Genomic DNA, 15,737 nt, shown 5'->3' with positions numbered 1-15,737 from the left:
AAAGATATGGTAAGGAGTGTGAGTTCTCAAAGTGGCACATGTTAAGGAATAAATTAAAGGAAAAAAAAAAAGGGGGGGTTCTACTCAGGTTGAACTACAAAATAAAGTCTGAGCCTGGGAGAAGTTCTCATTTCCTATAGTTCTAACAAATAAACGCCACAAGAAACAGTTCATGTTTCCGGGTTTGCTAGTGCTTGAATCCACATCACTTGTTACAGTACTGTGTATTTGCGAGTGATCCTCTCCAGTTTGAAGGTATTAAAAATAAACCCACACTGGTATTACGGACTAAGAAGTAGTGATTGTTTAGGTGCAGAAATTAACTCTCTCAAGGTGTTCAACCTCACAGGCTTCTTAATATAAGAAATAAACCTCCTGTTGACAGGACCCAAGGAACAGCACAGCCCGCGGGTACGAACAAGAGTCGTGCCTTCACTGGCAATGGCTCCAGCCCCATCATCTGTTTGGGGCGAGCAGCGCTGTATCCATGGGGGGGTCCTGGGGATGCAGGGCTCTCTGCACTGGGCCGAGGCTGCCTTGCACACCTTGCTTGCATTTGAATGCTACTAAATTCCCGGTATCAGGAATTTAGCACCAACGCAGGGAAGGGAATGTTCAGCGCGGCTCCTCTGTTCCCACAGAGGGAAACCCCCTCCCGGACAGAAGCCAAATGTGAGGCCCGTCTGCTACTTTAATAATGAAAGACCTTCTTAATTAGCACCTTTTCATACCGAATCAGTCAACTAAATCTCTCCTCTGTGGCTCTGCTGTGTCGCTGGGGACCAGCAGCCATCCCATGGCGGGCTGAGTGTTGCAGAACCTGGGAGGTTTTTCCCCAAAGCAGCCTGGCAGAGGGGGACTTAACACCACTGGAGTTAAGAAGCCCCAATAATTAGCTACCTACCACCTTAAAAGACAATATAAGGTTAATTTAACGATTACAAGAATCTTTGCTAATATGAGGACAGGGACAATAAGAGCACTTAGAAGATGACAGGAGTCTTGCACTTCTTCAAGGTTGACGTGTAGCAGGGTTGAATGCTTCCTTTTCAACTATGAATACAGATCCGTGTGACTTACAACGATTCTCTGACAGGCTGTAATTGTTTGAAGTTAGCAGCTTTGTTCAAACTAAAACAGCTAAAAACATATCAGGAGAGAAAAGCTCTGAACTAGCACTGACATGAAATAACAAGACACCTTTGATCTTTCTTGATTGCAAATGGTCAGGGCACATATTGCTCTGGCTCTGCAGGGGGTGACCCCAGGTCAATTTTTTTAAGGGAAAAAATATCAAGGAAACATACTTATCTGCTTACAGCATGCCAGCTAAAAGCATCAACCCCCTGGACCAAAGGTCATCACATAAAATGCTGCACAAGCACTTCCAACAGGCTAACCAGACCACAGATGTACCAACCAGAAAGGAGTCTAATTGGCAACTGCATCTACAAAACACGAGCTTAAAACAGTGAAAACTGTAGGAAGGGGCTGAGACTCGGGCTGCCCTGGAGGAATGTCTGGGGTTGTTACTTACTCAGGTGATGCAGCAGGTACAGAAGTACCTGGTGCCTATTTACAGGTCTGAAGACGCAGAAGGCAATGAGCTAAAATGTGGTGCCAGCTATGTTTTGGGGATAGCTAGGCAACCAGTGTGATTCTTTTCCAATTAAAACAGGTGAGACTGTTGGAAGAGCCAGAAAAGGAGAAAAAAAAAAACAACTTGCTTGTGAACTAAAGTAAATACCAGTTCACCTGGTCTTTTGACTAAGGAGAGTTGGGCACAGGGTTAAACCCAGCTAGCGAAGGGATCCCCCCGGACGAAGACCCAGGACAGCACCCACCACGCGAGGTCCCGACCCAGGAGTGGTAGTGTTCTGCCCAGGGATGCTGAATCGAATTGCTGCTTCGCTGCACAGTGAGATGCAAAACAGCTTTGGAAACTGCCTTACAGAAACGGAAAACAGGACTGAGCGTGCTGAGTTTTACCTGTGCTTGGGAAGACACGTCCTGCATGACTGAGCTCAAGATTGTGGCTGGTCTGATAACAAAGTAGACCAGAGACAAAGCTTTGCTAACTGCTCCCCGTCCCCCTTGCATTCACCCCAAACTACGAAGCGACACGTCCGCTTAGTTTGCGCATGGCGTCAGCTCTAGCTTAACGGCCTTTCACTTCTTTTAAACAGGGAGGAAAGAGATGGAAAGAAAGTTCTACCTATGTACTGCAATAGAAATGCACGAATGGAGGACCTGGAGCGCAGGGCTTCGTTTGGCCCATGCTGGCTTTTAAGTTTCTGTCCTGTCACATGCAGTGCCTTGCTTTCCTTAAGCTCTGGAGATCTAAGGCTTGAGTTTAAACTTTGATCCTCTCCTGGAGAGGGCCTTCATGCAGTTTGAACAAACTGACGTGCTGCGTTTCTGTAAAGGCCAGCAAACTCCAGTGACGTCCAGCACTCCGGCTCCATCGAGGCTGCTCTTTGCCAAGACCTAGGCAGTGCCGCGCTGCATGAGGATTGCTGATTGCTCTAGCTATGGTAGAAACAGTCTGTTGGGGTTTTTTTTTTTTCCCCCCAGAGGGGAGAAGAAACCAAAATGCTGATTCTGATACAAGATTGTTAGTCCGTTTCCATTTATGAAGTGAAATACCTACACTGGGCTAGCTGTAGGACAGCCCAAGGCAGCACCAAGCAGCACTTCCCTGCAGCGCCAGAGCAACTAAAGAGGTGAGACGGGGGGATTCCAGCGAGCCAAGGTGCCGATACCCAAAAGCCTTAGAAGTACACACAGCCCACGGCTCCTGCGCAGCCACAGCAGGATCACAGTACGTACGCAACCACAATATACAGCTGGCAGTAGGAACAACATCGATTGGAATTTGTTTTCTGTCCTAGGAAGTGGCCTGCATCCTTTAGGTGCTCAGAACATGCCTTAAGCAGTAACTCCTTCAGAGGTTAAACTTCTCATTTGCCATAATTTCCAAGTCTTTCTGCTCCCCTCCTTTGCTAGTGTCAATTTGCTTCAAGTTCCTCCACCAAAATCCCTAAGAAAGGCACATTAGCTTGGTGGAGATCTTTTTTGCCTCCCTTAGCAATAAAAAGCTTTCTGAAATCCCGTATCGTTCATCAGCTCGTCTCTAGAGGACCAGGCTTTAAAACGTAAAGCAGTCTGCATCTTCTTAAGTCCAAACCTCCATGGGTACCATGGACTCCTTTGTTCCAACGGAGGGAAGCAAGTACTCTTCCTCCAGAAAACGAAAGGGGAATTGTACTAAAAACCCACGAATCTTTTTTAATTCTTCTGCAGCTTTCGCAGGATCATCGTTCGCTAATTTGGGCTTGTTGATGAAATCACGCAGTTGGGTTAAATTATTCACCTGGTCACTGGGAAGGCACCGAAAAACCTGATCAAAACAGAAACAAGAAGTGGCGTGTCAGTGCCGGGGAAATACTGCAATGCAGAGCTCCCAAGAAAGACCAAAACATCTAATACAAATTCCCCGGGATGGGAGTGACTTAATTAAGAGCCTGAAGAATGGGGAGGGAAGACGTACGTGCCTATCTGTGATACGGCTGGAGCAGGCAGAGGGGAAGCTCCAGGGCTTTTTCTGTTCACTGCAAAAGCTCATTAGAAACCAGAAGTAAAATTTGATTCTACTCCAGTTACGCTACAGCCAGCTAAAAACACTAAGTCACCACAGCCATTCACCGCAGCTATATCTGATACAAAAAATAAGGAGAAATCAGAACTGCTGCCCTCCTGGACCGCTGTCTCACTTTGAGGATGCACGAATTCCAGTTTCTTTTTCACAGCTCTTCCATCTGACGCTACTCGTTCCTTCAAAGCACCTCTGAAGGTCCAACCCCAGGAGCTGGACCTGCTGCCCTTGCTTTCCCCGCGCTGCTTCTCCCGTCGGCATCTGCTGCTGCCACGTGGGAAGGAGGGAGGAGAAAGGCACCGTGTCCCTCACCTTGTCGAAGATGGTGGCATTGCGGGCTGCCGTAGAAATCCACACCTCCTTGAAGAACTTGTCACAGACGGGATCCTGATGCTCTGGACTGAGATCGGAGCCGCCAAGGACAACCCTGAGAAGACAAAGGGATTGATGCTCACGGAGGCTGAAGCACTGGGCACTCCCCCTCTTGAGAAATGTAGGGGAGGAAAAGTTTCCTTGGGACTTGCCAAACCCTGCGTGCTCCCAGCGCCCTCCTGCTCCCATTCCCTGCAATAGTCTGTCAGCCTCAATGTTGCCCAAGTTTCTCTTTTTTTTTTTTTCTGTGCAATAACTGTCCAGATGGGAAACAGGGTTGGGGGGAAAAAAAAAAAAAAGGAAAAAGAAAAAGGTCTTAACGAAAAAACGGCCGTGTTGTGGGCCAGATGGCTGCTCCAAGTGAGGAAACTTCCATTAGAGACACCGCCATCCAAAATTGAGAGAGTGTGAAAACAGGATCTGGAGGCAAAATATCACTGTCTTGTTTATGAGCTCGCCTAGCGAAATCCTGGAGCAAAACTATTTGTAAGTCAAGCTGCCGAGCTGAGGACAGGAGCGGCGTGAGAAAGGCTAACGCCAATGGAACAGCAGCAAAACTCTGGGCTAAATTGAGGGCAGGCAACGCTAAACCTGAGCAGGCAGCCGCAGCCCCGCTGGTTTGAAAGGCTCCGGGCAGGCGTAAGCCTGAGCAAGCCCTGCCTGCATCCCCGCTCGCTGCCCGCGCTCGCCCAGCCCCGTGCATCCCACCTGAAGCACCGCAGCCGGAGGGATTGGGCGAACTTCCCAGCGCTGTAGTCCTCCCCGTCCATCACGGAGGGGACGGTCTCGGTGTCCTGCACGATGATGGCCATCTCGCTGTCCCGCTTCCCCAGCATGCTGCGGTCGTTGATGTTGGCAGAGCCTGGCAAAGGGGAAAACGAAGCACCGGCGATGCACCACCGCCGCGCGAGATGCTCCTGCGTGCCCTCCATCACCACCCACCACCCCCCGGGCCCTCTGCATCCCTCATCTCCACGCGGGACCATCTGTGGCTTCGCTGGGTAAAACCCTGACCGGAGAGCTTCCTTATGGAAACACAAACCCTGAGAGCCAGGATTTGGGGGAGGGAAAAAAATCCACCCTCATTTTTGCAGGCTTCAAAAGCTCCAGGCTTGGAAGGTTAAATCACAGCCAAGCCCAGGCTAACATTTTCAAAAGTTTACTCTCTCTGTAACTTCCCAGACGCTTTTGCTGAAGGATGCCACAGCTTTCAAAGGCCTCAACTGCATTTGGTTTGGATACCAAGTTACCTGACGCAGGATGGGCTCCATGGGTAAATCCGCTCTTACCTTCAGTAGAGGTAAGAACAGGGGAAGTTTTTCATTTGCATTTGGAAGGTAGGGGTTTTCGGGAGGGCGATCTAGGCAGAAGGACATCGTCTCCTCGCTGTGGGTAACCAACACCCAGACCCTCCCATCCTGCCAGGACCAGGCTTTTGTGTCCGCAGACGCAAGAGCTCAGGCACCGTCCCTGCTAACGCAGCAGCAGACCCCAGAGCTCCGGGGGACCTTCCGACCATGGGAGATGTTTCTGCTCCGCTCCTTGCCCTGTGCTCGCTGCAGCACTACTGCAGGCTGCATAAAAGCCGAACCCCCAAAAGGAGAGGGGTGCTTTCCAGAGGGGTGCGGGGGGGACACCTTCCCCGGCGGTGGGACCCACGGGTGTCCTGCGTCCAGCTCCTTGCTCGCACCCTGGGAATTAACCGCTTCGGTCCCCAACAAAGCTGCTGGAGGGCAGCAGACGTTCCCCCCGTTGCATTTCTACTGTGCAGCTCTGGCTGTGCCTTTTTTGGGGGGGGTTCCTCTCCAAAACGCACCCACTCCTGTAAGGGTTTGGGTGCGCTCGGGCTCAACGTGGCAGCTCCAGCCCTGACTGTGCACGGCGGTGGGAGCTCCCCAGCCTGCTTGTGCCACGCAGGGTCTGACGCCCGCAGCGCTGCTCGAGACCAGCTGAGCCTTTATCCCCCAAAAGGGTTTCTCTGGCCCACACAGCCCTCAGAAGGCAAGGGATGGGGGACACCGCAGCTCCAAGGGAACAGCAAGATGCAGCCAGCAATAGCAGTCATCAGGTCATTAACCCACAGAAGGGACCAAACAACAACAAAAAAATCTCCAGACGCAGCTCCCGGCCCTGTAAGAGACTCCCAGGCACTAGTTAGCCATTTAGCCTTCCCAGTGACTGAATTAACTCAAAGGGAGCTAACGCCTCCAGAGGAAAAACGAGCCAAGCCCCTCTCCGTCCTTTCACCTCCCTCTCCTGCACAATGGCCCCGTTAGCATTTTATTTCCACGCACCATCTCTTTCTTGGGTAGAAAAGGGATGACAGTGGCTCCCTATCACCTCACCAGCCAGCACGGATGCACACGCTGCATAAAAATCTGTCCTCAGGCTCACAGGTATAGAAAATAGAAATTAAGATCTGTCTCAGGCCCCCAGACCATCACAGTTGCAACGACACTGCTCCTGCTGTGATATTAAAACCACCTTCGGGCTGCTCTGCGTACTGGAGACAGGATCTGACCCCTGAGAGGGTAACAGAGGAGCAAACCTAACCACAGGTCATCCGAGACTACAGGCTGAACTGCTGCTTTGAAGGAGGGGAGTATTTTGAGTCTTGCAAAATCTAGTATTAAGTTATTCTTTGGCAAAGTTTTCGTTGCTGATTTAGCAGATCAAAAAGGGTTTCTTTAAAGAAACAGGCTAAAATTCTGCTTTTCTGCTGCGATGTAGAACTCTGAGCCTGAAGTCTGTTGTCTTTGCTTCATGATCTCATAATAAATATGGTAACAGAAACGGATGAAATGGTATCTATTACTTGTTATAACATATTTCCCCATTCTTAGGAAATGGAGCTGATAAATGACACATGTTGTCCAAGCCTTCCAAATTTTACGGCACATTCTGTTCTTTAAGGAACAGATGACAAGTCTCACAAGTCTTCCTGCTAGAGCGGAGTTTGATACAAGACAGATGGACAATATTCCCTGCACTGGGATTCTCTTCACTGTTACACAGAGATTTAAAACCATTTTAGAAAAACAAATTAAATGACAGCCCTCCAAATCCTTTCCTCCCTCCTACCTACCCTCCTGATGAATTTATGAGTTTGGTTTTTTGTTGTTTTTTTTAAACAGCAAAATATTTCACAGGAAAGAAATCACAACACAGAAAAGCACACGGCACCGCAGCCTGCACTGAGTACAGGCCAGAGAAGCAAAAGGACTAATCCAGATATAATTGAGTGGTCCAAACCCTTCCCGCAAGCCCCCCGCTCACCGATTATAACTGTGTTGTCATCAGCAATAAGCAGTTTGCTGTGAACGTAGATGAGCTCTGTGACTAGTTTTCCTTCCAGCTCTGCATATGTTCGAAGTCCACAGAACGAGATGTAGTTTATCCACTTATCTCCAACTGAAAATTAAGAGAACAAAACCGATGGGATGAGGGAGGTGGAAGAGAGAAGAAAGAGAAAAGACCCTCTTTCTATAAAAGACCCATATGAATAACAGTTCACTTCTTGACATTTTAAAAAAATAATAAACAAACAGATAATGGAAATCAGTTTCCTTAAAAATAGGCTTTAAAAGCTGCTCGTGGGCTCTCTGCGCTGCCCTGATCCACTGCCTGCTCAGATACTTCCACTTTGGTGAGAAATGACCCCAATCTCCCTTGTGCAGCACGCAAGTTTTCACCACTGATCCGAGCATCTTAAAATAACTGGACCATACGACTGTTCTGCAGATGCTGCAGAAAGGAGGCTGAAGCAGGTGTTTTGTCCATGTCCAGTACGGAAAACACATCCTAATGTACTTGTCTGCAGTTCAGATTTACACAAAGACCTAGAACGAATGAGGCATTATGTACGCCCCTAGTATTTGACACGTGGGTTTTCACGGTGCTCTGATTCCCAGCAGAGCAAATTCAAGCAGGCATCCTCATGGCGAGGAAGCAACTCCGAAACAGCGTCCTGCTTCGGCAGGTTTTTCCTCTCCGCGTTCATCAGCTTCCAGAAACAAACCCAGGGTGGGATTCACGGGGGGAGGCTGAGGGCTCCTCGCTCCCAGAAGCGTGACCCTGCTCAGGACATTTTCCAAATAACATGATCCCGAGCAGCTGCAATCACGCCGTGCTCCTCCCTGGGGCTCTCCCCTCCTCCGGATCCGGGCTGCATCCAAGTGCAGAAGTCTGACAGCCGGGCCATGGCTCGCGTGACCCGACAGACCTCGCCACGGGACGACGGCAGAGGAGGAGGTCGCTCACAGCCCCACCAGCCTCTAGCACACGTTGCTGTGAGATGTCCCAGTCCCCCCCCGAACCCCTCAGCCACAGCAAGCCCACGTTAATAAGAAGCTAGAGGAGCTGATTTATGTGTTATAGACGTAGCCATCGAACAGCAGCATCCCAAGACTAAACAACACAGAGGAGAAGAATAAAGCTCTTACTCTCTGTCTTCAGCTGGCCCAGGATTGAGTTTTCTCCTCGGCACATGGTCCTGGAAAGAAGGTAGGCAGCTGTCAGCACCACCACCACTCAAGGCAAGGGCATATGCTGCAGCAGAACCAGGCGAGGTAAATTGCAAACACAGATGCCTTTTAAATACCCCATGCAGGCAGAAGAAACACGGTGCTTCCAGAGCACACATTTTTCCCCAGTGACTGTTGATATACCAAGGACTGTTCATTTCCTGAAGGAGCTCGTACCAATCCACATAGGGGCTGGGGAGCATTTTTGCATTCTAGAGCACACCACAATGATGATAAATGTGTTACAAAAGCTGGGCTGCTACCATCTGTGCCACAGGTCTGGATGTGAAATCCCATCAAGAAAAAAAAAGTCAACATGTACAGAACACCAGGTCAGGGAGTTTGCGTGATTATGGCCCAACTGGAAAAGCCACAGCCGGCATCTCATTCAAAAAAAAACCCCAAAACCAACCCACGGGCAATTTCTTAAGACCTATGGTTGCCCTTGCAGAAGAAAGCTCAGGCAGAAGGGCCCGGTTAGGGAGACGTGCTGCTTTCCTTCTGCTTGTGTCTCCCGTCCCGCTCGTCCTTCTGGAAGTGCAGTAGGACTCCTGCAGACCAGCAGACAGGGAGATTTCACTCCGGAGGCAGCAGTAGTCTCTGCAGACCGACTGCGCCCTGGCCATGCCATAACACAGCAGCTTTCCAGTAAAACCAGCTTGCCTTGGGCCATTTTGCCTTCCTCTAGAGCCTGTTCCCAGCGCCGGGCTACCTGGGCACCGCTGCGTCTCAGTCCTTCCCATGAGACCTGCGGTGTCGCAAGGACCCCCAAAACCATCCGTCCCGGAGCGGGGGAACCGCACCGGAGAAGGCAGCGTTGCTGATGGGCAGAGCCAGGCAAAGCATCGGCCGAAAAAGCAGTTTTGGAGACAAAGCCCAGCTAACGAACCCACAGGGCTGCGCGCTCCCGCCCCGGCCGCAGCGGCGATGGGGATGCTGCCGGGAGGAACCGCAGCAAAAGCTGCGGTAAGTGCCCAAAGAAAAGCATGACCGTCAAACAGGAGGGCGAGCAAGTCCTGATTTGATGAGCTAAAAGGAAAGCGAATGCACTTGGCAGTGTTACGCCGCATGCGGGGAGCGGCTGAGGAGCCAGGAATTCCGGGGTTTGTGTAAGGGATCGGGGGACCCGCCGCGCCGGGGCAGAGGGATTTCACCAGAGAGCACCGGGCTTTACCCACCGTAATTCCCCGCTCGGCGAGCATCGCCTCACCGCCTAACGCAAATCCCACGGCTAGCAAATAAATGAGCTAAAGTACTAAGTGAAAGTTAGACAAACAGTTTTCTTCTCCTTTTCCCGACGCTCCCTGCCCGTGCGGACATCTGACGGGACGCCACGCTGACGGCACCAGCGGGACCGGGGAGGTCTCCGGCAGCGGGGCTGCCTGCGGTACCTGTAGTTGAAGTGCATTATGGCCTGCAGCGCGTTCCCTCCGCCCGTCGAAATGTCTCCTTCAAACCCAGGCAGCAGCGGGATCACCACGTATACTCGGAAACGCTTGTTTTCCCTGAAATCATAGTTTGGGGGAATATTAGCCCGCAAATGTTACAGCTTCGTACAAAGTGAAGTCCCCTCGGTTTCACTTTCCCTGTGCTGACCCGACTTGGTTTCCATCCAAGGCTACCACATAAATTTTAAGGGAGCAAAGTGTGAAACATATTTCCAGTTTCAGGTCTTCATCACCTGTCATCAGTACTTCAGCGAGTGCTCAAACCTTCAGGAGGAGAAGGAATAATTTACTCTCGGCAGACAACAAAAGAAGCTAAAAGAAAAGAAACACGTTTTCACTGAAGTTCAAGGGCAGGCTAATTATTTTGCAGCTTGTGTCTGCCACTATAAGAGTTCACTTGAGCACCCCGACAGCCCAGTCACACAGCTACTGGTGCAGACTGGTGCGTACAACTCCCTGGCAGAGCACAGCAAAGATCACAGAGCTATCACAGGCAGAAACCCAAAATCTAACCTGACATTCCCACTGCACCCTGGTTTTTAGAAGTCAGAAACATCACAGAAGGTGGAAAAAGCTCAGGGCACAAGCAAAACATTGATCATTCAAGGAAGGCAAGTATTTCACTGATATATCCCAACCCACAAAAACTCAGTTCCAGAGTTCCCCCAAACTAAACCATACCCTAACTGTGATCCCCTTCAGAACAAAAGCTACAGCTGTGGCACTGCTTGGGGCTTTTCTTAAAGCCCACCTTTGGGTTTTCTTTGCTGACAAAAGCCAGATGCATCTGCTCTGCCAGCGCTTTCCAGGCACCCCTGCGTGCTGGCAATCCCTTGCCCTGCACCCCAGAGGAGGAGGAGGAGGAGGAGGAGGAGGAGGATGCTCCATTGAAGGGTGCTGCCACTAGATGGCAAACACAGTTTAATCAGGAAAAACCATTTCGGGAGCAGTCTGAAGATAAGCCAGTCTGCAGTTTTTGTTAAAAGTATTCCTTCCTCGGGGAAGCCCTGCCTGTGGATTTGGAATTGTGAAGAACTGGGGTCTCGTCTGAGCTGGGAGGGAGACGGTGAGGACCTGTGTTTCTTTAATTTCAACCAGTGCTTCTTTATAGCTGTGCTAGGCACTGTAAACTAGGTTTAGTCTGACGGCAGACCTCAGAAACAGTTAATGAGGTCTTACTGGTACACAGCAAGAGACTTTGAAACTAAGCCTATTTGTTTCATGAAAAAGATCTACCAACAAAAGCATTCCCCCAAAAGCAGCTTGTTTGTCTAAGCCCAGTGTTTATTAAACTAGTTAGAGAGCCACCCATGAAAAAAAGAGGAAACCAAGAAAAGAACATTATTAATTACATCGGTAGAAAATATTTAGTTTAGAAGAGTGAGAAGTGTACAAGCTTAACTGAAGAACTTAATTTATAATTAAACATCCGTTTTCCTGGGTCAATTTGCAACATAAGCATTACGATACAAACCATTTAGGTCTGAATTTACTTTTAATCTTAGGCAATGCCACGCACTCTGGAGTGTGCAGAATTTCAATCTTATATTCTGTTAGGAATCACTGACATTAAGCTGGCACCCTATTGGCATAAAATTGGAGTAATACAGAAGCGAGCATGACATCTGAAAATGGGTCACTGAAGAATTTGTGCAATTCCCTTTGGTACTAGACTTTTTGATGTCTGGATGGAATGCCACCCTTTATATAAATTTTATGTAAGAGGAAAAATCCTAGCAGATTACCTGGAGCGTTTGCCACTTCCTCAGTAGCATCGCTAAAAGCAGGCAACCGATGCAAAGGGCCGGTGGCGCAATCAGTTCCCAAAGGCAGGAAAGGCAATCCGGAGGAGCTTTCCAGGTGGACACCGACCGGCACAGAGGTGCCACGTCCAACTGCCTGCGAGCCTCGAGGTTGCAATGCAAACACCAGCAATGCCATTTCCAGCAGCGCTGGCACCACTCCTCATTTACCCCGGGTGAGAAAATCCACCCCATCTTTTCATCCTTAGCTCATTTCAATTATTTGGGCTATGCACTGCAACTCACAGATTACCAGCAACTCCACCCTGTTACCCTGCCCTGTTGTTAATGGCACAGCTGATAACACCCACGCTCTCCCGGTTTAAGCTGTGCTCCTCTTTCCACAGTGCCTCTGAACAAAGCCTGTTTCACAGCAGCTCCTGTGGCCTTGCAGATATTGCCCATACCCCGGTGTCTGTCTGTCTGTCTGTCTCGGGTTGGTTGCCTTTACCCGAGTGGGAATCTCCATGCTCAAGTGCGAAAGAGAGAGAAATTTCTGCGACTCTGGAGAGAGCACGTCTGGGAAAGCAGCCCCTGCATAGCTCTGGATGACTACAACACGGAAAAAATAATCACTGCAAGAAACATCTCCATGCCTGGCGAAAAAGCACATGAGAGATGAAAGGAAGAAGTTTAGAAAGTTTTCTGTATATCAGCCCAGCAAGACCAGGATACAGTTGTAGACTATGACATACTTGTATCTTAAAGAGAGACTCCAGGGGAGCGACATTAAGCAAGGCTGTCCAGGATCAAAGCAAAGACAAGACACTACCTGTGGTATTAACGTTAACATGGCGTTAGGCATGCTGAAGTAAAAGGAGTGTCTAAACCATGGTTGAATTTGATCCATCCAGGAGCAAACGATGGTCTCCTTGCAATGGCTGGAGGTTGTAAATACCCTCCGGCACTCACCAGAAAAAGTTGTTCGAACAATAGCTGAACCCTGCAGTCGCATCCTCGAAATGTGTTTGCCTCCCCTATTTGAAGCCAATCCTCTCTATAGATAACTTAAATCAGCCGCAAATCCCAGTTCAGCCTTCTCACCCATTGACTTGCCTTACCACACAGTTCAAGACTGGTTGGCTATGGAGCAAAGGCGTCACTGAACTGGAGTATAAAGGACTTGCTTTTAAACAAGTTGCAGAGTTAAAAATACATTTGCATCAGGGTAAGTCCAGAAAACCACTCGTTGGCTGCAAAGAAACCACTAAAGAGTCTCACAGCTGCAAAAGCAAGCAGATGTTTGACCGCATCAGTTCTGCGTTGGAAAAGCTATTGTACAGTTGTGTCCATTAAGATATTATTTTACACCACACCATATAAATGCACCCGGAAGACTTTCATTCCCTTGTTAAGAACAGGTTACCTGTGAGCTTTAAGAATCCTCTGAGCAATCGCATCGCCGATCTTGTTCCAGACAACTTTGTCATCAGCACAGCTAATAAAAAACTGGTTCTGCAGGAAAAGCAAGCAAAGCTACTGTCAGACGCTGCCAGCTATGAACAAAAAAAAAACTTTGTATGCTTCACTTCAGACCAAGAGCAACTACAGATAGCTGGGTTTGTGTGCCATTTGAATTGATGCTTTTTTTATTATTATTATTATATGATGTGTGTTTCTGTGCTCACTTAGGGAATGAATTAGTCCTTATTAATCACACTCCTTAGAAAGTTCACATAAAGAACATCCTAACAAGAGGCTAAAAAAAAGAAAAAAAAGAGGAGAATAAGCGTCTCCATTCAGCCAGCACTGAGAGTCTCTCCAACACAGGAGATTCCTGCAGCTCAAGGCTGCACAGATGCAAGATCAGCCCTGTGAGTGGGAGCTTCAGGCACGCACAGGGGATGCTGCAAAGCCATGGAAGGGACAGGAAGACTATTGCACAGGCCATGAAAGTTGCTGAAAATTTTGCAAAGAGGCTTATAAAGGAGGGGTCTACTTTTTTTCACCTTATGGTCAGAAGGCTGTCAGGGTACATACCCATCAACCTGGTCCAAAGACCACTGAAGTCAATGGAAATAGCCCCAAAAACGCAGAGCAGATGCTGTATTAACAGCCACAGGTGTCTAAATGCATAAAAAACTAAGACCGAACCCCAAGAAGCAGAAGTACCCTCCTGACGGCTGCGAGCCATGCCCGGAGCATCAGGACCCTCCTGCTCTCCCTCATTGCCACTCACTTCTATATATATGTAGTGCTTGCTGTTTTCTATCACGTCGACGTAGGCGTTGTGGATGGACTCCTCGTGGTATTTAATGCCAGCAGACCAGTCAGCAGCAGAACGGATCACCTGGAAAGCAAGAGATTAACATCTTCAGCTCTCTCCCATCCAGGACGGCACAGCATTGCGACTGAATTATTTAAGAGGCAATGCTCTTCCCCGGCACCGGTCGCCTGTCAGGATTTCACTAAATAAGGTAATACGTGCAACATTCACAATTTATACTGCATTTGTAATAAGCAGAAAGGATGCTCAAAAATAGTATTAATGCTTAATAATGTTTTGATTGAAAACATAAGTGCCCTGACCCGTTGCTGCATTACTGCCCTCTCTCACCTGAGCAGTTTTAGGTGTGACAGAAGCAGCCCAGCAGCACGTTCTTGCTTAAGGTCTTATGATAAACTGCTTTTAAAACCACCTAAATTTCCAAGCTTTAGGGGTGCACATCCAATCAGTGATCTCCTCTCTAGCAGTATTTAAAAGCTGGTCTCCAGCTGGGGCAATGCATTTTTTCCACAAACAGGCAGCACATAATTATACGGTCGGTCTGATAACGCAGGCCATGTCTTCGTCCTGAGCACTCGAGGTCATTTATTTCTTCTGCCAAATTCTTGCACAAGCCATCCGATTTGGGATGATACGACTTTTAAAATTCATAGCAGTTCAGCTGCCCGCACTTATTTATTAATTTTTACTGGAAATCCACATTTAAAGTAGATACTCCGAGATCCCTGAGGCACGTTCTCCCCGTCTCCTGCAGTTCTTGTGCAAGAGAGCCAAACCGCTATGAGAAACAATCTTTGTTCACGCTCTCGACCAGGCTGAGCAAGGCCCACAGCAGACAGCTTCCCATCCCCGACAGCCGGAGATGCTGTGGCATCTCCCACTTCTCTGCTTTGAGTCAAGAAGCAGCCACGCTATGCCCTGAGTGACATTTTCCTAGATGGAAATGTAGTTTTTAATTAAGGGTTGGCAGGGTACATGCTCAGGGGAAATAATTACTCATGATTAGCCTCTGTCTTTAAACATTGTCAAGACAAAACCGGTGAAACAATAGCCTTAAAATATCTCAATATCATTATACCAGCACTCAGGGCCAGTCACACACAGGACAAGATCCAAATGCTGAGGATCTGTGAAACGTGTGTGTCAGTACCTGTAAAATCCTGATCTCTTTCGGGGCTCAACAACATTTTGCCCTGGAAATCCCTCCCATGGATTTCTTTTAATTCCCAGTGTCCAGCTTCTGCTTTGCTCCGTGTTACTCTCCCTGTCCCCTTGACATCCCCGATACCCTGACCCTGAGCTCTGCTGTCACCTTGTCATCACCATCCACCATCAAAGCAGGCTGCCGGCCGTGGCACGGCTGAGGACTTTTGAGGGCTAATTACCAGCCGTATACTAGTAGATACCGATTTGGCCCTCTGGTCCAGGTGCTGCACGCCTGACCCAAACCAATCCTCTGGTCTCCCCAGCATCTCTGGAGGTGGCACCGAGGGACATTGCTGTTAAGCAGCGCACGACTCCTGAGCTAATTCCTCCACCTGGACAGAAGGAGCCCTCTCCCGCAGGTCACCAAAAAAGAGATCCCGCAACTCTCCTACTTGGCTGCTCACTTGGCCGACAGGAGGGAGCACTCTGCAGCCTCCTGAACTGAACGTCGCAGTCGCAGATGCTTGAGCGAGGTTGCTAGCCTGGATGCAAGGGCCAGCACAG

At 49.0% G+C, this 15,737-nt stretch overlaps 1 protein-coding gene across 2 annotated transcripts in view; it reads right to left on the bottom strand.

The window, feature by feature from the left end:
• Nucleotides 1–1,823: 1,823 nt before the first annotated feature.
• PLD1 (phospholipase D1) overlaps nucleotides 1,824–15,737 on the bottom strand; it is a 66,030-nt gene continuing 52,116 nt past the window's right edge. For both annotated transcript variants that reach the window (XM_052803247.1, XM_052803248.1), the window contains 8 exons: nucleotides 13,980–14,090; nucleotides 13,167–13,255; nucleotides 9,942–10,055; nucleotides 8,470–8,519; nucleotides 7,304–7,438; nucleotides 4,736–4,889; nucleotides 3,968–4,082; nucleotides 1,824–3,400 (listed from right to left, as the gene is read on the bottom strand). In XM_052803247.1, the coding sequence (XP_052659207.1) occupies nucleotides 3,176–3,400; nucleotides 3,968–4,082; nucleotides 4,736–4,889; nucleotides 7,304–7,438; nucleotides 8,470–8,519; nucleotides 9,942–10,055; nucleotides 13,167–13,255; nucleotides 13,980–14,090 (993 nt within the window). In that variant the 3' untranslated portion in view covers nucleotides 1,824–3,175. The remainder of the gene's footprint in view (nucleotides 3,401–3,967; nucleotides 4,083–4,735; nucleotides 4,890–7,303; nucleotides 7,439–8,469; nucleotides 8,520–9,941; nucleotides 10,056–13,166; nucleotides 13,256–13,979; nucleotides 14,091–15,737) is intronic.

This window comes from Harpia harpyja, chromosome 12 (genome assembly GCF_026419915.1).
Source record: "Harpia harpyja isolate bHarHar1 chromosome 12, bHarHar1 primary haplotype, whole genome shotgun sequence".
In the NCBI taxonomy this organism is placed as follows: Eukaryota; Metazoa; Chordata; class Aves; order Accipitriformes; family Accipitridae; genus Harpia; species Harpia harpyja.
This window is presented reverse-complemented; position numbering and strand designations above follow the sequence as displayed.